The 26877-nt window shown below is 36.4% G+C and overlaps 1 protein-coding gene across 1 annotated transcript in view; it reads right to left on the bottom strand.

The window, feature by feature from the left end:
- VPS13C (vacuolar protein sorting 13 homolog C) overlaps positions 1-26877 on the bottom strand; it is a 76109-nt gene that overhangs the window by 30677 nt on the left and 18555 nt on the right. The window contains exons 20-54 of the mRNA XM_062501698.1: positions 26076-26268; positions 25811-25925; positions 25295-25431; positions 24464-24590; positions 23747-23864; positions 23275-23404; positions 22911-22989; positions 22066-22202; positions 21362-21536; positions 20879-20946; positions 20654-20713; positions 19166-19319; positions 18899-19015; positions 17817-17920; positions 17354-17521; positions 16291-16595; positions 15882-16040; positions 15086-15183; positions 14492-14625; positions 13478-13634; positions 12732-12811; positions 11857-11916; positions 10632-10797; positions 9559-9675; positions 8930-9033; positions 8360-8527; positions 7627-7931; positions 7102-7246; positions 5850-6006; positions 4871-5001; positions 3745-3914; positions 2952-3190; positions 2507-2736; positions 1676-1768; positions 820-1185 (exon numbers count right to left, since the gene is read on the bottom strand). Coding sequence (XP_062357682.1) covers positions 820-1185; positions 1676-1768; positions 2507-2736; positions 2952-3190; positions 3745-3914; positions 4871-5001; positions 5850-6006; positions 7102-7246; positions 7627-7931; positions 8360-8527; positions 8930-9033; positions 9559-9675; positions 10632-10797; positions 11857-11916; positions 12732-12811; positions 13478-13634; positions 14492-14625; positions 15086-15183; positions 15882-16040; positions 16291-16595; positions 17354-17521; positions 17817-17920; positions 18899-19015; positions 19166-19319; positions 20654-20713; positions 20879-20946; positions 21362-21536; positions 22066-22202; positions 22911-22989; positions 23275-23404; positions 23747-23864; positions 24464-24590; positions 25295-25431; positions 25811-25925; positions 26076-26268 — 5266 coding nt within the window. The remainder of the gene's footprint in view (positions 1-819; positions 1186-1675; positions 1769-2506; positions 2737-2951; positions 3191-3744; positions 3915-4870; positions 5002-5849; positions 6007-7101; positions 7247-7626; positions 7932-8359; positions 8528-8929; positions 9034-9558; positions 9676-10631; positions 10798-11856; positions 11917-12731; positions 12812-13477; positions 13635-14491; positions 14626-15085; positions 15184-15881; positions 16041-16290; positions 16596-17353; positions 17522-17816; positions 17921-18898; positions 19016-19165; positions 19320-20653; positions 20714-20878; positions 20947-21361; positions 21537-22065; positions 22203-22910; positions 22990-23274; positions 23405-23746; positions 23865-24463; positions 24591-25294; positions 25432-25810; positions 25926-26075; positions 26269-26877) is intronic.

The following is a 26877-nucleotide window of genomic DNA, read 5'->3' as shown; positions in this document are numbered from 1 at the left end:
GAGACCAGGAACTTAAAGGCCACAAGTACTTTATTGCACAAGGACATTAGTTTGAGCCACCTATAGTCTGAATCTGGTCCACTGGAATGATTCCTCTAACTCATAGCCAGCATCAAGTTTCCAATTTGCTTCAATCACTACAAATCTGAATAGAAGCTGTGGACTCAATAGTTCTGGATGCTCCCTTTCAGCTATTTTGCTCATTCCTCATGGAACCACAGTAGCTTCCCCCAGAGGTACACAATTTAGCACCCAAACTCCATCAGGATATGCACACCTGGCAATTGAAGAAGGTTACTTATAAATCCAAGCACAGAATGAAGAATGAGGTAATTTAGTAAAATTACAAGGGGTAGCAAATGTATTGCATAGAGCAGCTGCCCATCTCGTTGTATTAAATTTTAGCACATTGTCTCCATAAGAGACTTTCACTATCTTGGACTGGTATCTCATTCTAACTTCTACCTTACCAATAAACACAATGCTGGAGAAACAAACAATAAGAATTAAATGTGAATATTCAAGTAAGCAAAGCTCATCGCTCACAACAGAACATCGCTCATAGCAGAACTTGAATATGCAAAAATAATACAGAAACAGAAGACTCTCACTGATTATTTCACATAGCAACCACCATTAAAATCTACTGACTTCCAACTTGCTGTACAAAGCACATTATGCTTACTCACCTTACTACAGAACTCTTGAAAGCATTACAATTTAAACCTATTATTAATCCAGCACATACAAAGTGTCTTAAAAAGTTACCTGAACTCTTAAAAGTGTTTTTTAAACTGCTAACAGTTTGACCCCACATACCTCCAGTGACATATCAGCAGTGACCTCCATCAGTGAGGACCAGTTTCTAAGAACACCTGAAAATGTAGATTCCAATAATAATAAAGGGACAGTCCGATGTCCCAGACCACATTCCAAGGTCATCTGAATTGATTTCACTACAACATCAAACTTCTCTTGCTTCAGAATTTGTTCATGGTCCTTAAAAGTTTCTGTTGCTTCTGTGGCTACGTCAACACCAAGAAACCAAGCATTGCACTCGTCTATAGGTTTCACTTGCCACAAATTCTCAGAAATTTCAGTTGCTCCTCTAGAATCCTCCTCTGTTGTTTTGGGTTTTAGAGCAGCCATAATGGTCATGACAGTATTCAGAATTATGGGTGATATCTTGAACAAAGAAAAAATCTTCTATTAAGATACAAAATCTATTATAAATGGAAATAGCAAACATGAAAAGTCTTTTAAGAGATACAACTTAATTTCCAAAGAAAGGAATTCATTTATGGACCTCTTCTTCTTTTCCTTTCCTGCAAAATATCCCAAGAACAGTGGTGGCAGAAGCAGGGGGATGAGTTATTTCATAACTCTGGAAGGAAATTGTAGGAGGAATCCTAGAATCTGAAATACTTAAATTATTCCTTCTCAGTCAAGTGACTGTCAAAATGATGAATGCACAATGACTTTTTCCAACACAGAGCAGTTCTAAAATGACTATTTCTGGAATTAAACTAATGGGGAAATATGCAAACAAAATAAAATACCATTTTAAAAAATAATAATAAAAACATTATTTTTTAAAAACCCACACGAGAACAAAAAACAAGCTGCAGCCTGAGAAATGTAGCTGTTCTTCCAAAGACAGTTTTAATAACCTTACCTTAATAGTTAGTTCTTCTATTGTTACTGCCACAGTGTATAACCCTGAAGTGTGCACCATATTTTCCATGACCAAAGAGCATGGCCGTAACACCTGAGTGAAAAACGATTTGATTATTAAGGAGACTGTCTAAATCTAACGTTTTCATAAGGTCTTGTATTGTTTTCACTCCATAGGCCAAAGGAGTATTGATCCCATAAAGCAACAACATGTTTCAGAGTAAAAACATTCCATATAGTGTAAAAAGTACCATTTTGTGCTTTTTGGAAGGTTAAAAGCCAGTGAAATAAAAACTTCTGACATAATGCTTAAAAAAACCAGACAAAACAAAAAAACTAACACAGAGACAGTGATAATATAGTAAAAAACTCCTGAATCCTTAAAAAACCTAAATGCTTAAGGGAAGATAAGCACATGTGAGATGAACCACACAGGCCACCTTTGTGGCTCAGTACTCCCTTGGCAGGAATGTGCAGATAAAGTTCCAGACAAAAGGCTGCTCAGGACTCTCCTGCAACAAGGAAATCAAGAGGCAGTGAAAAACACTGCAAAAGGTCTTGGGCTTCAAATCCCCTCATACAGTTTATTCACTAAGAAACTTTTAATGCAATTTACAAATGCGCAGCCCAGGTTTTACACAGAACTCTAGATGCTCAAGTCCTGCACCTACTGATAAAAGATTCACCTTCAAATGGCACAGGCCCCTCCTCTCTTCTGAATAATCAATGATACAAAAACTGAGAGTTTTGAGTGCTTTAGATATGCCAGCTAAGGAACATGCCTGCCACCAGTTCCAATTACTTTTTCATCATGAAACGCTTGTTTCCTTACCGTGGTAACATTCTTGCCTTGTTTTTCTTTGAGAAAGGCACAGGCCAACACTTTGAAGGCCTTCACTTGAGCAGTCATCCTTTGTGCAAGCTTGTCTGATGTCAGAGAAAAGTCACATTGGAAGGAAACTTTTAAGGCAGGGGCATCAGCACTGGTCAAATTAGCAACAAACACAATTTCTGGATCCATAACCACAGCCTTTACTGTCATGTTTGGCCGCAAAGATATTTCTGTGAAAATAAGTTTAAAACCTACTTTGAATATAAAAACTAGAAAGAGGAAAGCAATCTATCGTGTCAGTGGCAAATCTACACATTCTGAAGAACAAACTATTTTTTTAAGTCTGATACCAAGACAGCATCTTGAAAACTTTTATATGAGTTATTTTCAGAATGAAATCTGCAAAGGAGGGAAGGGGAGGTGGGTAGAAATTGGTTTTACAGACCTGTTTCTGCCTTGGATTTCCCAGAAGCAACTTGCTTTAATTGGAACTGTGCAGATCCTTCAGCTGAAGATACTGGCATTGACTTCATGAAAAAATGTGCTACTGTCAACAAAAATTCCATACTAGCACATATGTACAGCTTGTCGAGGACAGCAACAACTTCAGTTCCAATTTTATCCCGCTTATATCTTATATCAATCATAGAAATGTCATTTGTGTCATCTTTCTTGTCTATCATTCTGGAAAAAGTTTAATAAGAAACATCTCAAACATCATAACACATAGATCTAGGAAAACAAATGAATAAGTACTGCCATTTTTTCTCCCCATGCCATTTATAAAGAAGAATTACTACATAAGCTAGCAGTGTATCTTCCAGAAATAAGAGGGTAGAGGCTTTTCTAGCAGAAGAGTCATTTCAATTTAAAACTAGTGTGCCACACTCTTGAAAGTATGCACGCAGCACATAACAATCACACTGAAGTTTCAGTGCACACAACTCTCTAGTTGAGGCTGGGTGCCCTCTATACAGCTGCTCTACAGTTTACTGTATTATGCCAGCCTCCAAGATTTAATTTTGTTTTGGGTAACCTGAGAAATCAACATAAAAGAGTAGAAACTTCTTTAACACTAATAAAATAACATTGTTCATTTCTTAAGCACAGAGTATTATAGGCCACGACTGACAGCCCTACTGAGTTTTATCAGTTCCATGTGAAGCAAAGTATAGAACAGGGAAAAAGCCTTCCTCATAAGATGGAGTTAGTTTCATTTCTGATGCATTCAAACCTACCTTGCAGTGACATTCTGAATTCCTTCTCTGAGATCATCCAAGGTACATGCTTTGAGTTTAACACTGATATCCATGGAGCCATCTGAGAACATCTCTCCTGCCGATGCCATGAGATGCAGCCGGAGCTCACCAAGGCGCAATTTGTCACTGTGTGCTGAAAGCAGAGACTCCTACAAGGACAAAGTGAAGGGTTAGCTATCACAGAACAAAACTAGGAGACACTTCCCTTGCTGCTAGTCATGTGCATCATCATCCGTGAATTGTAGGACCTGATTAGCCTGTCACTGTCATCAGTCCTTCACTCATACAAATGAGTTCAAAAAACTCACTGAGAAAACAAAAAAAACTGCTGGGCTGCAGTGAAAGTGTTTCTGCACCACACTGCCAGCAGTTGCTCAAAATGCATCACTGAAGGATAATCTGTTTGAATGCTGGATCCCATACCAGAGCATCCTTCCACTCTCATCACACTAACTCATCTAAAAGAGCACCTCAGCGATAAGCGGGAATTATACGACAGTGAAATTAAAATATAATACCATTATAGTGTCTTTCTTCCCTATGATTCTCATTGTACAAGAACATCTTAAAAATTATAGACAAATAACATTCACTATACACAAAGACATATAAAGCAAGTAGTACCTTCACATCTACACAAAGCAGACTTAATAAAGTCATGAAAACAAGACATTTCACATCTTTCTCTTCTGTTTTCAGCACAGAGAAGATGCCCATGATTACTCATACTCAGGGATATACAAGAGGAAATTATGGGCCATATACAACTTGGATCTGCTTACTAACTTTAGAGGCACTATGCATAGAACTAGCACTGTCTGAGCTAACAAGTCCTGTTTTCCAAATATTCATTTTTATTTTGGATAACTGGAATCAAAGTTTGAATGACCAAATCAAATGACGGGTGGTCTTAGTGATTTAGCAATATTTTTAGTGTGACTTTCAGAAATGCACACACCTTCTTCTTAGGGACATTATCTGCCCAAGAAAGCTCAAAGCTCCATTAGGAAAGTATTACAAATTTCATTTTTCTGACCTGAGTTCTGTCCATGTGAGAAGCCTTGGCTACCCACCCCACCTGTGTGGTAAAACCTTTGTCACAAACCTGAGTCATGCCACTGTTGTAGAGAGTTACAGAAAGGGACTCAAAATTGAAGTCAAATTTAAGCAATGTATAACAGTCCACAGAAGACTGAGCTGCAGAAACACTTTTTTGTCCAGAATCAACAATGGCACCTGTCAGTAAAAAGAAGATATTTTTACATTTCTTTTGAACAGTGCGCTTGCTTTACATTTTGGGGTATTTTTTTGTTGCTGGTTGCCTTTTTTTTTTGGTTGGTTGGTTGGTGTTTGGGTTTTTCTAAATTAAGACCAGAAAATTACAAAGAGAGGAAAAGCTCCAAATCCAGCAAACTACTCAAAATAATTCACACTATTAATTTTGCTCTTTCCAATGCATACTAAAATTATCTACCACAGAGTGGTTTAGAACCTTAAAAGAAGCTGTCATTAGTCTACTGAAGTTCTTTGTTCACTTTAATGAAGAACAAGAAGTACCAAGCCTTCTCAAGGAGTCTGCCCCACTCTTACTTTCAGTTTCTATTCACAGTAGACCAATTCAACTATTGGTTAAATAGCAATTTTTTGACATTGAGAATGTTAAGTTTGGGGAAAAAAAATAGATTTTGGCAAAGTATTAACAATATTTCACCCAGAGACATGCACTGTTTACATTGGCACATTATTCGAACACTAATACGTTCCTCAATAGTTATAATTGTGCATTAACATTCCAGGGTACATGACTTGGCTTTTTTCTTTTTAATCACATGCAGTTAGAAGAGTGATTAATATAAACTGAAGAATACCATCGCATGAGAAATTAATCAAAAAAAAAAACCACATCACAAAAACTTCTGACCATCAGGAGTTCACACTCATGTAAGGGCATACATTCTTATTTTCATGTACACAGTACATGTAACAGTTAAAACAATTTGTTGTGCTTCAGAAAAATATGATATTTGAATTTGCCAACAACCCTCTGCCTACATTTATTCATTCAGCCTTTAAACTGAACATACCCCAAGAGCCACCAGATTCATGTGGAGCTTTCCCTTTTTTAGGTGTCTGCATATCCTCAATATTCTCTTGCCCTGTACTTGGCTGGGAAGAAGCCCCTCCAAGGTTTTCAAGTAAAATTTTCAGGATAACAGTTAGATCATCTTCACTGAGTGCAATCTGTAAAGCGATAAAGCCACAAGTTCATTTTTGGTGACAGCATTTCTTCCAACACAGTATGCAATCACTGAGGAGAAACAGTGGGCTGCTTCCAGCAGAAACAAACTGGACAGTCAGAGTTGTTCTGTTCCAAACAATCTAAACAATTTGCCCATTTTTCTATATCATTTGTTACTTGTTATAAACAGGAGTTAGAACAAGAAATAACAGTCCATATGATAAACACTTTCTAGACTTGTAAAATTGCCTATTAAAAGTACCAGTAATTGACAACCATAAGCACTTTTCAACAATTCAGTAATCCAAACACACGACCAGAAAACTGTCATTCAGTAGACCTTCAAAGATTTAATCATAACATGACAAAATCACAATCAATCATAACATTATAGAATCACAAAAAAGCAAGCAGTACTAAGTGACAAGATGCAGCCACTTAGCCCACAGCACAGTGTAGGAATATTTTTCCTACATTTGGTTAATTTTCCTGGTGCTCCTTTAAATCTCCTATTTCTCTGTGCTTCAGCAGTCTAACATTTGGCCACAGCACAGACAGATATATAGGAATGAACACATAAAAGGGCTCAGGAACAAGGATAAGGTGCACCAGTTTGGTTTTACCCATTTAAATCTATATGCACAAAAAGAAAAAGTAGAGCCCACCCTCTGCTAAGATAATTTTAAATAGTTGTGTTACAGAGATAACCTTTTCACTTCTAATACATCTACTAAACATTCAAATAACCTGAATGTTACAGATTAAACAATTTGAATTGTTGAATCTTGTTTCTAAATGGTAACTCAACAGATAACCTGAATGATTTTCCTGACTGTTCAGTCAATGGATAGCTCCAACGGACCTCCAGAAAAATAAAAACAGATTTTATTCCATTTGCATGCAGCTACACCAAAACTATTCATTATACAGTATCAAAATTCTAACAAATCTATAAAGTGGATGATCAAGCTGGAAGTCTTTCAACATACTGTAAAGGACACAAACCGAAATGAGTTTACAAGCTCCTTCACTAAGCTGAGGACTATTCTGAGAATCCATGTGATTTTTGAGATAGCTCTAATTAGCCGTGATACTACCTGCATTGGTTTTAGGTCTCCTTTGATACCAATTGTTGGGCTTCTATGATACCATGCTGCTGCTAAATTTCTCTGGACCAGTAAAGTCAAACTCACAGGACGCAGAATTTCAGAATCTGGTTGTGAATCTGCGGATATAACACACCTAAAAAAAGACAGGGGAAGTAACGGAGGAAAAATGTTGACTAGTTGCAGACTACCAAATAATATCACATTAATCTAGCAAAATTACAGGCATAATTAATTTAAGAATAAGCTCATATGTACTTACACCCATGTATGCACTTCAGATGAACTCAAGTTACTGTGCTATCATTCCTTTCTTTCCAAGAGAGTTTAGAGACTGTAGACTTGTGTCTCTATCTAAAAGCCCTGCTAAACTTATCTTGACAAGGTTTTCTGCTTGGTTTTAGTATGTTTTCATTGCCTACCATGCTCGAATAAGAGAAAAAACACTGCATAAAGAACATGGACACACTTTCCTTTACAAAGACACTTCAACTCAGGAAAAAGCTCCATGTTTACCTTGATAATTTCAAGTGAGTCAGCTGTACATCCATGTTTTCAATAACTGGAGGAAGAGGAGATTCACCTGAAGACACCAGCTTGAATTCATTCTGAACTCTGATTAAGCCAAGATCAGCTACCAAAGCATTACATGAAGCTGAAGATTCAGGGATAACTATGACTGGAGCTTTCAAGTTGACATCCATTAGAAGGCGGAAGCTCTTTTTAGCAAAGTCCTTCATGCTGGAAGCAGCCATTTCTGCTGCCTGGACAGTGACTGTAGTCAGGGCTTCTTGTGCCGCTTGGAGATTGTTTAGGAAATTCTATTCATACAATTCAAAAAAGTAAGAGTTCCATGAAAACAAACAGGCCTCCCAAAAAAAAAGACAAGCCACAGGCAAAATGTAAATTTAAGAAAAATTAACACCTGTGGTATAAATATGAAATTCCTAATTCAACCATACTCATTTCAAAAGAGAAAAAGGTTAAAATCATGAATAAGCTTACACACTGTTTAACTGTTTAATTTTTAAGGTATTAAAGCTATCAGCTCCATTCATTGCTTCTTTTGTCATTATTCTCCTTGCAGATATTCTGTAAAGCAACTTAAGTGGTAATTCTTCAGCAAAATAATTCTATGTGATTGCACATCAGCTCACCACCAGGTACAGGTCAAAAAGAGCTGACTGCATTTTATCTCATTGAAAAAAATGTTCAATGACAAGAAAAAAAACTTAAACTAATGTCTTACCAAGAGAGACATAAAGAACTTTTGCAGATAAATTATTTGGATGCAGCCCACTTTCAGAGACATTTTACCATCCACTCTTGACATATCAGTGTAGGCTTCCCCTGCAGTAGCATCTGGATAAAGTGACATGTGAAATCTAAACACTTCATCTCCCATTATGCAGACAGCCTAGAAAATTAAATCCACATCATTAATACTATCAGATATTTCTGAAAAAAAAAAGATTTCCCCAAGATCAATGGCAACTTATTAGCAATACTTGGACACATGGTAGGCACAGAAGGAAACAGAATCACCTATTTTATAGTATATGCCTCTTCTCACTTGCTTATCTATAGCCCATTTTATATTTAAGCCCTGCTACTCAGAATTAAACATACCAATGCAAATAGAACTAAATATTAAATGGAAGTTTTTCTTCTGAGGTGAAGGAAATTAACCAATAAATTTTGCATAGTATTACATCATACATTACATTCTATAACACAGCAAATCAAACTACAGTTCTGCCACTAAATCACTTAAAGAACTGGGTCTCCTCAGCTGTTTACAATCTGGTCAACACATCACCTTTTTATGGATTGTTTTTGGGTCAACGTTTATAATTACAATGTCCTCAAGTCTGGAGAATACTTTAATCTTTTTAGGCTTCTTAGCCACAGATGCATCCATTCCTGAGTGAAACAAAAGAAAGAAGGCAATAAACGCATTTCAACAGATCTCTAAGTAAACACTTCTGCTAAAAACAAAGAAACAAAAAAACAAACCCCCTGAATTATGTACTACTGAATATAAAGAACAATAACAGCTTAGAATCCAGCCTTCTGCTATGTAACAATGAATGCTAAGCCTAAGAGAGAAATCAGGGCCCTATTGCACATGACAAAGTTGCCAACATAACTCGATTCTAAGACTAGAGTACAATTCCCCAACACTGTCTAGGATCAAGCCATTTAAAAATGGAAGCCTGTCTTATCTAAACTATAGGGGCTTCACTTCTTTTAATTTTACTACACTTAGAAATTGTCTTCATTTTCTGAGTCAAACTTTTTTTTCCTTGCAGATCATTTCATACAATCAAACACATGTTAGAGACATCTGCAGTGCACACACAGGCCTTCTAGAAGTGAATGGAGGAAAACAGCCTATTTCTGACTACAACCAGCTTCATCTAACATTGGGAAAAAAAAAACCCTTACCTCGTATTCTAATGTCTGCAATTCTACAGGTCTGATCACATACTGTAATACTGAATGCATTTAGCTTTGCAGTGACTTTTAATTCACAGACATCATCATGGGCTGCATCATCAGACACTGGATAGGAAACACAAGAGACATACAAGGAGTTCAAGTACTACAAGCCCACTGTTGAAAAAAAATATTAGATTAGTAGTTTTGTACACATATGAACCATTCAAAAGCAGCCAGCAGCCATTCCCTAAAAGATACTATGATCCTTAGTCAAAACATGGAAAAAGTAATTTATTAGCAGTTTCCTTCAGGCACACCAACCAACCAACACAAGCATAAAGCCATCAAGATGAGGGCTTCTCTCCTCATTAATACCTAGTTTTCATGCATTGGTTGCTGAATGCAGTATACAGTACATTATTTAAAACACTGTCTCACATGAGAAATGCTTCTCTCTGTGTCAAGTAGCAAAGCCAATTTAAGCATATTAGCTGCAGCAACACTGCATAAACACAAAATGTAATAGCCACTAGACTCAATCCCAATAGTTTTACGACTAGAAAACCTTGAATTTCACCAGCAACACTACAAGCACAAGAATCAATAACACAGGACCTGATGAAATATTCAGGAGCTTCCATGCAAAAAGGCTACAAAGACCTGTAATTAAAATAAATACACCACCCCTTCAGTTCAGAACTTCTCTTTGCCTCCTCAGAGGAATATTTATTTTCAGCAATGTAAGCAATCTTTAGAGCCTTCAGATTGGAAAGCCACATAGTTATGACACTAAACCTTTGGAAAGGCTGCACACTGCAACATCATTTATTCAACTTTCATCATAAAAATCAGACCACCACCCAAGGAAAAGTTATATGGAGTAAGGAGAATTTGTAAAATCAAGCAATAGGAAAAGTGTCTGATTTTTTTTTTAAGATGATTTTCTCCCCATTTACAGTTGTGCATGCTTTGTTTTCCACCAAATAGACTGCAATGCAGTCATCTGAAATAATATCCCTTGAAACTGAAGGTGAGATGTTGTTAAATGACAAAAGTACAGCCTTTTAATATGTCACTACCTGGTCTAAGAGTACTTCCTTTTCCCTGGTCTTTCATTTGAGGCTTGTGGTCTGATGATTTATCTGTACTGGGAAGACCCTCTGATGGAACACTGAAGGTGAGGAAACTCATGATGGAAAGCAAAGCCTCTGTGTGAAGTACTATATCCAAACATGAAAAGATGACCTAAAACAAAGGCAAGGAGACAAAGCAATATTGTTATTAATAGCAGTTTATACCCTAACAACTGAGACTTGCTGGCACAGAACCAAGGAAAAAAGCCTCTTGCTCAGTTTCACAAGCATTTGGCTCTTCTATCTCAATACCCTTCAACTTCACACTATACAAGCTCCAGAACAGATGAGGGAGCTAGAGAAGGGAAGCTTAAAACACCTACAGATGAACTGTGCCAGTCTAAAAATTGATGCCTCGTGTGGTTATGCATTTTGAAGGACACTCTCTTCAGTTCTGCTGCATTGCATTTCATTGCATTTCATCAACTTCAGAACCACATATGAAAATATTTTAGTAGATATGATATTACAACAACAACAAATCCCACTAAGATTCAAAACTTACAATCAGAACAGGGAGTATGTGAGCATCAACTACTCCTGCCAGCAGTACTTAGTGAAACCCAGCATCAGTCACTTACCCCACATAAGGACATCAAGAAGCAGGTTGACCCACCAATACTGTTTTAAAGGAAACATTTTAAAAGTAGAATGACATGCTTATTTCAGAAGTCACTGAAGCCATGAGAAATTACTCATGAATAGTTGGTTTCAGGACAAGTGAAAGGACTAATTGCACTCAAGACCCCTGAGAATGCTACTTGGACATTTCAAATCACATCTCAATTTCACTGTTACTGTTACAAGCTCAGAAACACAAGGCCATGGTTTCTCTCTCGGCTAAGTGTATTACTCCAGAAACAAAGCACATGGTAAAGGCCTCAATTAAAATGCATAAGGACATTTTTCTAAATAGCAAAAACTGTACAGTTTTCGGTTTAAAAAAAATTAATACAATAAAAACTTCCATTAAAGAAATAATTTTTTCCACCTGGATTTGTCTTTGAAGTAATTAAATATAAAGCAGTAGGTTTTAATAATAAGACTCAGGGCTTTAGGTTGTTTTTTTCCCCTTTTTTTTCTCTTCAATGAAAAGAGAAAAGGGAGCAACTAACACAGCTGCTATGATTTGAAATGCTTAAAAAACAGATTAAATACATCCAGGACTTACATTGATGTTTTGCTTAGTGCTTTGGTAAGTAGTGACAAAGTCTGGTCCATCAGGATCAGCCTAAAGGGAAGAAAAAAAAAAAAAAAAAGGAAAGCGACACAGTCAGTCTCTATTGAATTAACCAATAATTAATAATAATTATGAATAATTTTAGTAATTGAATTATTTGAATTTAATGCATACACAAGGATTATTCCAATTCCTTTCCAAAGGAAAGTGACAAAGCCCAAACAAACAAGTTCTTCAAATAAGGCACAAGCAAGACAAACAGACTGGGGGTATTCACAGTGCTCTGCTCAGACACATTTCATGGCACATATTTTGTGAAAATTCACCTGGCTAGTCAGAAGACTTTCTCTCATCTAGAATTTATTTAAACTGGATCAATTTATGCTTAGTACTTTGCCAGCAAAAATTAATTTATTTTTTACTATGTAAATTATGCCATTCCAGATAAGTGTGTTGAGGAGCCCACTGGCTCTACATCCTATCAGATTCCCAAGTATTAATGCAATTTTTGAAGGCCTTTTTTAAGCTACCAATATATCACTTTTCAAATGTGACTTTTATCACCTGTAGAGTCACTCTTCACTTACACAGGCAAAGACCATCACACCTGTTAAGTTTCACAAAGGTACTCATTTGTGCTGTACACATAGAACACAAATAAATGTTTGTCTTGCCAGTGATTTCAGTAATAGCATTGACTTATGAAGCAAGTACTATATGGAAGCAGTGGAGAATAAAATGAAATGCTAAACTGAAAAACAGGTATTTGGGAAAAGGCATGGGTAAGTTTTAGATACAAATCTACAAGCTAAGTATGGAAACCTTACTTTACTCCCCATATAATTTTACTGAAAATGTATTAAAACCTTAATATATTCCATTTTCAAAAGATGTTCATTTGTGTCACTTGAGGAATTAAGAATGCAAAGAGGATCTCCTTTTGAGTCTGCAAACAAAGAAATAAAAATGTGAAGTGTTTCCACTCACAAGCTAATTCTCTACTGCATACTAATTACATACTATTCTTGCTGAAAGAGTAAACAGCTATTTTCACTGAGAAGCTGCACATGAAGCTTCTCAGCTTTCACATTATCTTGTGAAATGCTATATTCACTTTATTTTACATTAAACTAGTAAAAATGAACTTATCTTGCTCTTGAAACAAGATTTAAAACTGAAAGTTCTTTGGATTCCTACCATCATGTTTTCAGACTCAAAACCTTACTTTTCTACTCTGGATATGTGGCTATTTCAGTCATCACTTCACTGTCATTTTGAACTGTTACCTGACCAATCAAGGAAGCACTTGCATTTCCAGTGCTGCCAGAACTAGTTCTAAAGCACAGAATCAGAAGCTCATCCAAACACATTGAATAGTTGGAATACTTCTCAGGAACACCATTCCTGCCCAAAGTATGCAACTCACTTAAGTACATTAACTCTAGCAATGGCAGTAAAACTTGGTATCAGGTAAAACAGATGAATTCCACCTAAATTACCCTTTCCCACACCCCTTCCCCCCTCTCATTATTGGTTTAGGACATGTTATCCTCTGGCTATAAAACCAATTGCACACACTCTACTGACTGAATCCATTCTCTAGAAGACTTACCATTTATTTCAGTGCATCTCATTGTAATTTTTTTCAGATATGCTGCTGCAGCCAATTCATGATTTCTAATTTTGGTTTTGGTTCCAAGCTGCAGCACAGTTAAAATATGTAGTGGATATCTCTCCTTCTGAACCTGCTTCATCAAGGTTATTACAACCTTGAATATGGAAAGGGAAATAAGTTCAACAGTTCAGTGAAGCTGGTAAGACACGGTAGTTATAAGCAGGCATTATCTTCTCAGCTAAATGTGAAACATAATATTAATCTAGACATTTTGCATTTTTATCAACAGACCCTGTAAGACTGTCTCAGGTCACAATGCAGGATGTAACAAAAGTATGTATTCTATTACCATCTGTTGAAACCAGGTGGGGTGGCATTCTCTTCCATGACCCTCCTCCCACCAGAGGGATAGCTTCTGTTAATGGGCCATTGAGTATCATTGCATGACTGATAAAATTCCATCATCCCATTGGGAGATGCTTCACCCATGGGGAGGAACCAAGCATTCCTACTTGCATATAATCTGAGACTTGGAACACCAGAGGAAGCCTTTTTCCACTGGATTCCCCAGAGGAAGACCAGGCCCATCCACACCACCACTGGACCTTCAGAGGAAAACCAAACCTTTCTACAGGATCTCTGCTTCAACAGGACCTCATCTATCACTGCAGGAGGACTGCAGCCACCTTCTAAAGGACTGCTACCACCACCCTGACTGACGAGGTGCCAGGTTGTATTCTGACTGTGGCAGTGTTTTTGTACTACTGTGTTTTATTTTAATTTTCTTATGAAATTGTAGTTCTGACTTGGGATCTCCCCCTGGTTTGCTTTTCAAACATTGCTTTCAAGACCAATTTGCTAAAGGTTTCTCCAGCCCCTGCTTTGTTCCTCTTGTTTGTTTTCATTTTGTTGCCATGTCAAACTGTTAAAATGGACTTTATAGCCCACTACTTTTAAGAAACAGATGAGTACTGGGTTCAGAAAGAATAACTTGTACAGATGGATACATACCTCTTTGATTTCAAAATTAAGTAGCATATTGATTATATCTTCATTTAATGTTATTTTTCTCTTTTCAGACAGCATTCCTTCTGGAACATTCTTATCCTGGATCAAAACCAATCTCTCCATTTCTTTCATTTTACCTGGAACATTCAATATATTGCTTAACTTTTGAAATTGCCACCATTTGTTTAGCTCAAGAAACACATCCAGTTCCTTTATTCATTTAGATGGATTATGTTCACCTAAGATAAGATAGCAACATTTCCATAATCAGAGCCTTTAACTTTAGAGCATGAAAAGGAAATAGAAATATGTTCTGACAACAAGATGACTCTGACATCTCAACACCTTGCTAGTTCCTGACAACTCAGCTAACACAATTACCAAATTTTGTCTTGTAATGTTTCCAGTTTTTTGAAGTATCAAAGTATGAACACTGTCCTTGCAAAATTAAAAAGAAGATTTTATCACTTACAATCAGCTTATCACCATAATCTCAGAGCTAAACTTGCTTTCCAGGTAATAAATTATTTTCCTTACTTCTGAAAGTGAGCACACTTGGTATTCATGATAAACAAATGCCATAATTCCATCTCTGACCTTCCTTTTGCAGTACTGATTTTGCATCTGTTTGAGTTTCTTCTGCTTCACCCAGGTTTTCCATCAACACTCTGAGAAAGACATTCAAATCCTCCTGACTTAACACAACCTAAAAAGATGCAGATCACAATTCTCAGGAAAAACACATTGTTCCTTGAACTTATCATTTACCAACAAAGCAGAACAATATTTCCTGGCAAGAAGAGTGCTTATTTACAGCTATTTTGTCAGCAGAATCATCCCTTCAATAAGAAAATTAAATTATTTCAAAAATAAATTATTTTTTTATTGCAAAAGTCTGAGGAGATTAAAGGTTTTGACCTCCAGTGCTGTATTAACATTGCAGCACTTAAGGTACCTATGCTTTTAATACATTCCAATCAATGACATGCCCCTTCATGATATTTTAATTTGTTTCATCCAAGATGTCCCTGGCACTTTCTTTCACAGTACATAAAATGCCACAAAAAACAAGAATCTCACTCAAGGGTGATGGGAAGGTAGGAAGCTGGAGTTACTAAAGCAAATATTTGCATTAATTTAAACTCCTCTCAAGAAGATTCAGTTTTGAAAGGAAAAAAACCAAAACACTTTAAGGAATTCTTGCTCAGAGAACTGGTCACAAAACAATCTGCGTGATTATTTCAAACCATTACATTCATCAAGGTGGGGTTAAATCCTGTTACATTGATGAAATCCACTCCACATCTACTAAAAATTTGCAGCTTGTTGTCCCTTTGTGTCCAGAACTAACATTAAGGGCTGCTGTCACAATAAGTATTATCACCACCTTCACACAAGACTTACATTCATTGTATCCAGATACCCTGTGACCTCCAACACTGGTAATTTGTGAAACCAAGCTGCAGAGAGATTTCGTTTCAGAGACAGGCTTAAATTAATAGGGTGAAGTATCTGAATATCTGGATGTGACAAATCTGTCTCCAAAGTGATCCTTGAAACATAGAAAGGAAAAAATAAAACAGTTGGGAAGTTGGAAGTCACATGTTAGATTTTTGAAAATCTTAAAATCTCAAATGTAGCACCGAACACTTTCCTAAGCAGAACAGTTTCTGATTTTATTCTGATTTTATCTAACTGCTCTAGGATAACAGACTAGCATTTTAATACCAAATACTTGACACTAGCACCAACCATGGTATCTAGGCATGAACATTAATGCTCTACAGAGTACGCCAATGTACCTTGATAGTTTCAGCTTTGTCAGCTGCACATCCATTTTGTCAATCACTGGAGGGAGTGAACTTCCTTCTGAGGACACCAAGACAAACTGGTTTTGAACCGTAATCAAGCCAAGATCTATTACTATTGCATTGGTGGAAATGGAGGACTGGGGGATAACTATAACTGGTGCTTTCAAGTGAATGTCCACTGCAAGCCGAAAACTCCTTTGGGCCAGGTCTTTCATACTGGTAGCAGCCTTTTCTGCAGCTTGAACTGTAGCAGCACTCAGTGTCTCCTTGGCTGTCTGGAAGTTGTTCAAGAAGGTCTAGAAAAGCAGTTGAAGAGAAAGGAGAAATGTCTGTAAACAGTCTTTACTCTAGGTTACTTTCTCATTTTACATCATCGTCCACCAATTATTCTGCCGGCTCTATTAAATTTTCCATTGGAAAAGACAACTGAGTACTTTTTGTCATGACCTCTAATAGAGGGTCAAAGAAGTACTAACCAGTGCAATCCATTTATTTTAAATTCATCTCTATTTTTTTCTTCTCTCCTTAGCAACAAGGCTCCTTAGCTCAATAGCTTTCAGGGACACAACTTTGAAAGCCTCTTCTGCCCTCCATGAATACTACTGAATTCCTACTAAAGAACCTACTGAATGAGAGAAAGCCCACGGCTGCTTTATTGAAAACACTATCATTAGGGTACTCAAACACACTGATATTCACACTGGTTAATTTGCAGGCATCATGACACCTACCCTGAAGAAAGATTTGCCTCTAATGTCAGCTCTGATATGTTTGCAATGAACTCAGAATTTTGGTAGGGTGGAAAGGGCAGCAAGCATAAACACCCAAACTGCCTCAATAGCATGAAGTTTTTCTCCACTTCCAAAGCTGAGAGCAGGAAGTGACCCAATTGAAATTTAAACCAGTTACGTGGCAAAATTTTTAACAATACACAGAAAAATTAAACCCATCTCTTCTCTTTCAGAAACTGAAGCCTACCAGTTCTACTGAGGGCACAGCTCAGAAGACTAATCTGAGAATGCTGCAGAAAGATATAAAGGGAAATAATACTTACTAGGAGAGACATGTGAAATTTGTGAAGGTACACCAGCTGGATGCAGCCCACTTTCAAAGATACAGTACCATCCACTTTTGACATGTCAGTGTAGGCTTCTCCTTCAGTAGCATGAGGATTTAATGTCAGATTGAAACTGAAAACTTCATCTCCCACTATAGACACAGCCTAGAAGGACACAAAGAGCACCCACCAGCCATCAGCAGCTTCTACAAAGGTACTTAAAGAACTAAAGATACCATCAGCCTATCAGATTACAAGTTAGAAAACTAGTTTTCCTAATCCTTTCAGACATCCATTGTTGCAATATGAAAATTATTCTTTATGATGTGTCTTATTTGAAAAGACTTATTCACGACAAATCAAACACTCTTAGAAGAGTGAAATGTGTATTCCATTTCACTTTTATACACTTCAAACTAACCAAGAATCAAGTAAAAGTTAAAATCTTGTAGTTGAGTACTTTTTTATGAAGGGTCCTTGAATCAACATCTGTGACAACAACGTCTTTAAGTCGGGCAAAGAATACAGTGTGACTGGGCTGAAGGCAAAGAGATGAGTCAAGACCTGCAAAGTACAAAAATAGAAACAGTCTTGCACAGCAGAAGTAACTGTTACATAATAACAGAACAACAGAAGTTATTTTCAGGGGGGACATCAGCAGAGGAAGTAAGGAAAAGTTACTAAGCTTTAAAAATGGCTGTACTACAGCTTCAACCAAAACAAAATAGAAATACTTCTAACACAGATACGGTCTCATATCAATCATCTCAGAAATAACTGAGCTACTATTCATACGAAAATACTCAAACAACAATCCACTTCTTAATAAGCAAGCTACTGAGTGCTTTGAGATTTTCTATCAGAAAATATGTTACTATACTGAACTATTTGAACACAGTACTTTTGCATACATAATCTTGTGTGAATACATTATATTCTTTAGAGATGGCCACAAGCAAAAGTCTTTATAAACTGCAGTACTAATCTTGCATATCACACATTCTTAAATACTCATAAGGGAGTGTTGGCAACTATAAGGATGGCAGTTGAAGTCAGTCAGAAGTGAAACTCCCCCCAAGAATTACTGATAGCCCTTCCAAGGAATAAAACCAATCAAAAAAAAAAAAAAAAACAAAACCGAAACAAGGAACCCAAGTAAACCACTAGGGTTAAAAATTAAAGAAAAATATTTTGAAGGGTTTTTTTAATCCTACATAAAATTATTTTCCTAAATGATTTTATAGTATACCATAAAAATATCCAACACTTAATAAAACATGAAAAGCCACCCATAATCAAACTCCTTCAAAGGATGAACCTAATCATCTGCATAATAACACATCTTTCTAGCCGGAGGCCAAAACATTATGACAGACTTGAAGGCTGACTTCGAAAACAATACAAGCCATTTTTGCACTGACAACAATAAATAAACAAATAAAAACATGCCACATATTTACACCTTATTTTTCAGTCCAATTATTAGCAATTGCTTTGAAACTAAAGTACCAGAGCAGTTACTTCCAATAAAGAATTTAATACCTTGTATCTTGATCTCTGCAATGTTCTTTTTTTCATCACAAATATTTAAACAGAAAGCATCCAGCTTGGCAAAAAGCTTCAAGTCAAACACATCCTTATCCTTGGAAGGTTTAGACACTAGAAATAAGAGAAGGTGGGATTTCCAAGATACTTATGAGTCACCTTTTCATCTTTACTTCTACAAAGCTAATCATATTTCTCTGGATTTGCTTTGCCAGCATGCATCGCATCCTTCTGGAACCATCATTTGCATAATCACAACTGTACCTTTCTTCAATCTAGAGTCATCTTCTCGCTTTTCTTCTTTGGATGGTGCCTCTCCACTTCTTTCACTGCCTGATGGACTAACAGCTGTTAGAAAACTGACAGCAGACATAAGGGCCTCAGTATGTAACAGGAGGTTCAATGATGAAAAAGTTATCTGTTGAAAACATGAGATTCCACATGACCAAACAGTAACTTGGAAGTGTAAGAGTTGGACTGAAGTGCAAAAGTAGCCAGCGCAATAAGACCAGTCCTTAGAAACAGAAAAGCTGCATATGTGGCCAGCAACAGCTCATAAAGGAAAAAGCTTGCTGTAAAGCAGTAAGGGGATAAGCTTAGAAAATAAGGAAACCTAGCTGTAACCTAAAACTACGGCTCTTACAGCTGTAACTGCTAACCTATAACCTCCTCAGTACAAAAAACAACTGATACAAAATAAATTTTGTGAAAAACAGCCTTGTGATTGAATGCTCCTGCAATAACCAGCATGGTTATTTACCAGCATGGGTAAATGGCAGGTGACTGACATGTAGATATTTAGAATACGGATATTCCTCAATAAATCCACTAAGGAGTCCAAAAGGTAAGTGGATGCCTGGTCTGTAGTTTAATAGAAGTTTTCCACTTGAATGGACTTGAAACTGGAAATAGAGCCCAAATGCAATTTTTCCAGGTGCCAATGTCCCACTGAAGAGAGATACAAGGGAACAGCAACTCCCTTGAACACATGAGCTACAGAAAATTGAGTCCTCTTAACAGAAGCACTAGCCCATAGTATGAAGACAGTTAACTCAGCAGCATTGCAGGATTAGAATTCATCTGCTGCAGCTTCAGGAACTGCACTTTTGTAAAAAGATTTCAGGAACTAAAGCTCTCAGATGAAATCTGAAGCTATTAAGTAACAAGTGAAATATTTCAGTCTTCACACTAAATTAAGGCAGACAAAATAATGCCATAAAGGTATAAAGAAAGGACCCATAACAGAAAACACCATCCTTTGTACTTTATTTCAAGAATGCCTCAAGTCACTCTTTTTCCTTCGACTAAAATCCAACTCAAAAATACACCATTAGTAAAAAAAAAAAACACTCTCAAGACATGGATTTGGACTTTTTATAAAAGATAGCCAACAGAGTGCTGAATATGTGGCACTCACAAATACAGACTATTTGACATGAAAGTGAAAGAATTTGTGACTCCACTATAGTTTCCCATACTGGGCCCCTGAATGCCATGATCTCTGACGTATGAGAAGGTGCATTCTTACAGTAGTTTGAATTTCATCCACATGAGCTAGATAGACACATTTTAGCAGATCAACAGACAAACATTCTGCTCTTAAGTGGTATAAAAAATTTCAAGGATGTTCTAACTTCTGAAATCTCCTGCTGGAAGGCAGGAAAACAGGAAAACAAAACATCTCTTATTAATTACTCTGTTGTGAGCAAGCAAACCAAAGGAAAGTAAGCAATAAAATCTGCAAACACTCACTTGAATCATCTGTTCAGTGCTGTTAAAAATTTCCTGAAATTGTGGCCCATTTCTGTCAGCCTGAAAATAATGATATGCATGAAGGTTAATATTAATTTCAACCAGTCACTGTTCTCTTCAGAAGATACAAAATAATCTACCTCGCTCTGAATAGTAGATTTAGTAGTATATATTAAAAACATGTAGAAATGCTTTAAAAATAATTTTTAAAAGCTTTGTGTATACCTTGACATATTCCACCTTCAGAAGGTCTGAGCCAGGTTTGTCTGAGGAACTGATTAGATGAATGGGTGCTTTTTTACCTGTAAAACACCACAATATAAAAACAAGAATTAGGATAATTTCTGTTCTTTCAGAGAACGAAACAACTTGTGCCTTGAAGGTAGGGGTTAACTTTCAGTACCATTTGCTAAAATACATTGCACCATCAAACATGAGTCACTGGTTTCTCTTTGCTAAGTCCAAAATGGCAAATCCTTTCTCCATCCAAAGACTGAGCTCTAAGCCATTTGTTTATCCCATAAGCACTATGGTGTGAGTACAGGGCTTTTCAACTGTATGTGGCTCAAGAACTGCCAATGGACAGCTGCACATTAACTGGAACAACATTTGCATTTCAGCAAGCACAAGGCACAGGAGAGCTCCAACCAACTGCTACACACACACACACACACACACACACACACACACACACACACACAAATCCACTTCTCTGCCATTGCTTATTACCTCCAATTCCATAGTAATCCAAGCTTATTTTCTTCAAATAAGATACAGCTGCTAAATTATAGGTTTTGACAGTAGTTTCTGTCCCAAGATGCATTACATCAAATACAAGTACTGTTTCCTCAATTTTCTTTTGTCTGGTGAGTTCTACTAAAACCTGGATGAACAAGAAATACAGTTATGCCATCTTTGCACATGCAGTATTCTCACCATTTAAACCAACATCAAAAAAAGTGCAAAATTACTGGCCTCCCTGCTTTGTTGGACACATCGTTTTAACTACAGATTGAAGAGTATATAACAGAAAGGAGAAGTGATTATTTGATGGTGAAAGATATAAATACAAAAAATATTTGGGGATTTTGTCTTTGAAAGAGACCTGCCTGGTACCGACTTTATTTATCCAGTGCAAAATTCCCACTCCCTATCCCCTAATTATGAGTTAGTACAACTTTTTTCTACTAAAATACTCCAATAAGGGACTTTTTTTAATACATCTGTACGTAAGCATCATGTTTTTATTTATATGCATCACACACAGACAAGAAATACATGCACAGAAATATGTATATATGAGGGGGTTTTTGTTTGGTGATTATGTTTCTGCATCCACTAATCTGGAGAATACTGTTAAATGAATATTGGACTTTTTTTTTTTAAAGGGGAAAACAGAATTACAGACATACTTCTTTAATTTCAAACTTCAGCTGAAGATTTGTCAGCTCCTCCTGAGCAGACTCCTCTTTTCTTATTTCTTCTTTAATTACTGAACTGTCAGTTGGTTCAGAGGTTTCCTCAAAATCGAAATATTCTTCTTCAGAGTCTACAGAAGTGAAATTACTTTCTCAGTAAACTTTTTCCAGAAACAGGGCTAAATATCCCACCTTCTCTTTCCTATTCCAATTGCATTTTTAACAGTATGATCACTTTAACTCTAACCTGACAAAATATACTTTAGATCTTTACTGCTCTCTTACCTGTTGGATGAGAAGCAAACAAAAGCCCTATTAAAGACAGCACTAGAGTCTAAAGGCATCATGACACTCATGAACACATAAGAAAGTAATAATAAGAGAAGCTCCAGGAAACAAGTGTCCAGGTTACACTACAGGAAATTTTTCTGTAGAACAGCCATGAAAATAAATGCTCAAATCCAGGGTCAATACAATAATTTCTCAGTAATGTGTTATTCTAGTTCTGCCTTTTCAGAAAAAAGAAAGCTTTGCTAATGCAAAACAGTCAGAACAACCTATTACAGTTGGCATTTATGGTTCACTCATTTGAAGAGGTTGCTTATGCATAATACTAATTTTTTTAAAAAGATGGGTTTGCTTTTTGGAAAAAGCAAATTTATTAGTCTGAGTTAACGTCAGCATCTTAATCAAATCTCCTTATGCACTGAGGGTGGATATGACCCACCATGCTTATCTCTGCTGTCCTTACATGTTTTAACATCAACAACAGCATGAAAATATTAACTATTCCCTAAATTATGGCTGTACTTTACAAAGACACACCTGTAGCTCCTTACCTGACACTATTTCTGCTAACAACTGGGGTGTATTAAGTAATCCTTTACCAACAACAGGAATTGTGGGAATAGCTGGTACCTGGGGGGAAAGAAAAGAGAAAAAAATGAAAACAGTATTTTAAAGTTTCTGTAAGTTGGTATGTTCATAGTTTTTACTGATGACAACTGTTCCACAATGACTCCCCCACATTCTTTAGCAAGGTCAGCTCTGCCAATACTTGTACTGAAACCAACAGCACACTGACCAAGGCTCCACCATTTGTTTGAGGAAGACCTGAATGTTCTGATGGTAAGCCAATGAAGACTCTCGTGATGTTTTTTTGCTTGTTTGGGCACTAAGTTTTCCTTCTTGCAGTCGGCTTACCTTTGTGCTAGGAACTGTCATGGATGACTTCTGAGGCAGTGGAATGCTGTCAATCAGATCAAAGATGGCCTTGATTTTCTGGTCAGAGAGTCTGATATGCACCAAAGGAAGTCCTCCTGACACTTTAAACCTTTTTTTAAAAAACAGCTGATTAAACTCCTGTACAAAAAGGTACCAATTCTTCATGTAAATCTTACTAATATGGATACTACTATAAAAAGATCACATCACAGTGAAGCCAGGGATTCTGCATTAAAATAGGTCTTGGACTTAAGCAGTAGTTAGTAACCAGCAAAGGGTTCAGGGAACCAGTACCCAAAAAAAGATTTTGCCAACAGTAGTAACCTATTTCAGTTTCTTAGTTAATACCTTCAAATTACAAAGTAGAACTGAACCTCTAGAGAAAACACAGTTTTCTTTTCTCTAAGTACAAAGTAATTCTAAATGAGTCTTTTCAACATTAATATATTACTTTGCCATCCTGGAATCTCTTTCCACCATGGATTTTGCCAACTGTACATGAATATCCATAGGCTGCAAAATGTGCAAAGATGATGGATGTTGAAAGCGAGCCTTCTTCCAGTCTTCACCTGAAAATGTCCAGTAAATTTAGATGAAAAAAAAAACCTTGCTAATTGCTTTAATTAAGGCAACATTAAAGTAATCAAATGCCATCACTACAAGGGTAAAAAAACCCACTCACCAACCAAAGAAATCTAAAACTACTTAGATCAAATCTTTTAAAAGCTTTTAATCCTATTTGTGAACACTACTGCCTTAGCATAAAAGATGTATCTACATTGGCCCCTAGAAAAACAAATAGATAGACAGATAAAACACAAAACAGCAACTTAGCATTCTGTTGATTACAGGAACTTCTGAGTGAAGAACTAAGGCAAATTTTAGGTGTGCTTTTTCTACATATGATGGAAAGCATAGTAGTTCTATTCATTTACATTCATTGCTACCATCAAAATGATGCACAAGTCCAAACAAAAAGTGAGCAGATGTTTGAAGAGAAACCAACCAATTTTTTCAAACTTTGGCACCCAGTGTGTATTATAATCTATCTTTTCATTAACTACTGATTTTACTTTGTATGTTTTTCATTAAAAAACATGTTTATTTATTACTGGTACATAGCCTTCAACAACCTTTTGCATAAACAGCAGCTATGTTGTTTTATTACCTGTTCTTCCAAAAAGAAGTTGCACATTTTGAATTTTCACATCAAATTTGTCATAAGCTTTGTCCATAATCTCCTCTAAAGATGAAAAGTTAGAAGCTTCACTACTGCCTTGATTTATGCTGTTCAGCTAAACACAAAATGAACAAAATAAAGTCTTTAAAAGAGCTATGCTATTCATTCTAGTGAAGATGAAAAGATTATTGATAGGGATTAATAATTGACATTTGGACTCTTACAGAGAAAATGCATTAAAGTATTTCACACTTCACTTATTCTTGCTAAGTAGATTTTCTTGTTGTTACTTCTATTGATCCACTTAATTCTAAGCTATGGAAAAGGGTTTTTTCAGTAGTATATAATTTTACTTACGGAATACAACTAAAATAAATATTTAATCAGTCATTAAATCAAGTTAAATTATTGCAATCTTTCCATTTTATAGAAACAAGGTAATTAATTTCAAACTTCGAGAGAAAAATTGCTTTATTAACAAAAGGCTATCATTTTACAAAAAAAGGAAGCAAAAGTTCATGTATTCTGCTGAAGAAATGAAAGATACTAAATGATAAGGTATTACAATCATTACAATCATGATTATAACATGAACATGCTTCCTGGGGAGGATTAACTACTACAAGTATGTCAAAGACACCCTAACATTTCTGATCAAACTACTGACCCAGATCTATTTGGTTAGAAATATGGTAAGTCAAAAATACATTGACACAGATGACCTCCCTGCCTTCTGAAAGCAAGATGGTTCCTTACAACAGCTATGTTAAAAGAGAATATTTGCTTCCCCTGAGCTCATAAGAGATGTCATTTATATACCTGAAATGTACCAAAGTCCAAAATCAGCAAATCTGAATTTTCATGGTAGATACCAGTCCGTGGAACCACAAGGTAGGAAGGTTTCAGATTAATCTTCAAGTCAAGGACTTTCCGCATTTCAATAATATGAACGAATCCTTAAACAAAAAGGAAATGGCATGGAAATGTAAATGCTATTCACAAGTGAAACAACTGTGACAGCATACCAAAAGATGTTATGTGAACATCATGAATATCCTCATGTGAACATGAGGATAAAGCCTCTTGGACCAAGACTTCCACAGCATTCTACTGATTTCTTACTAAACTCAATGCTCCTTCCCACAAAACATTCACTAAATCTCCAAGCAACCAAGTGAGAAGAAATTAACTCTATCCCAGCTAAAATGAGGGCAACCAACTCCAGGAAAAATCCCACTCCTACTACTGGTCATTAATCAAAACATAAGCCATATGTTTGGGTAATCATACGGAAACATTTTAAGGGTTCACCTTCAATGAGATTTGTTATCTTACCTGCAGCAGTTCTTTCCTTGATTTCTTCCAATTTCATTAATGTGGCTGTTGTTAATCTTTCAAGATCCATTCCCTTACTTGTCTGAAAGAATTCTACCACTGCATTTATTGTTCTCTTAAAAAAAAAAAATACCAGAATTAGCATTATATAGCATTATACATATAAGTCACTCAACAAAAACTCAAAATCAGATCTGGACAGAGCCAAGTGAATAAGAGCAGAGAAAGAGCTCAGAACTACCTGAGAGTTTTGGTTACTACTCACTGCATCATATTTTACTTCCACAGGCTGTGATTCAATAGTAAGGCTCTGGTCAGCTGAACTGTCCTCTGGGTTAACATCAAACTCAATCTTAAGCAGAGAAGATTTGCTATCTCCTATGGAAGCCACAAGAGATGGTACAATGTTTTCTTGTCTCAGGCCTGTAACATACCAGTTTTCAAGCTTTGCTTCAACCCTAAAGAAGATAAATAGTTAAAAATACTTAAATGGGTAAGGGTTAGAATCAGTTGCAAGAGAAAAGAAAAGCAGAATACTTATGTTACATAAATAAAAAGTGTAGGAATGTTTACTATTATGTACGGATTTAAAAAGCAGTTACAAACTTCCTCTGCTGCAAATGGGAATTCTGGACTGAGAACTGCCTAGACAATAGTGTTAAGTGGAGTCTGTAGAAAAAGACCTTTAAAGAAAGCCATTGAACACCACCATACCACACCAACTTCACTCATGCTTAGAAGTGCCTGTTACATAAGAAACTGATTTTCATGTCCTGTGCCTCCACCATTGAAATCCCTGACTTTGGGAGCCAACATATTTGGCCATAAACAGTGTCATATGCCTGGCTCTACTGAGAAAATGGAACTACATTTTTTCAGAAACATATCACTTATAAGAGTGTCTGTTCTACAGCTTCAATCTTGGAAAGTAAATTATATGGCATGCATGTAAAATAATGTCAAAGCTCTTTCTGCTTCCATGCAGTATTCAAGCTGCACCTTGAAAATTCCCCAGAATGGTTTTTAGCAAAAATATTTCAAGAGACAGTGGCCAAGTTGGTGATCCT

The sequence above is a fragment of the Cinclus cinclus genome, chromosome 13 (genome assembly GCF_963662255.1).
Source record: "Cinclus cinclus chromosome 13, bCinCin1.1, whole genome shotgun sequence".
NCBI classification, from domain to species: Eukaryota; Metazoa; Chordata; class Aves; order Passeriformes; family Cinclidae; genus Cinclus; species Cinclus cinclus.
This window is presented reverse-complemented; position numbering and strand designations above follow the sequence as displayed.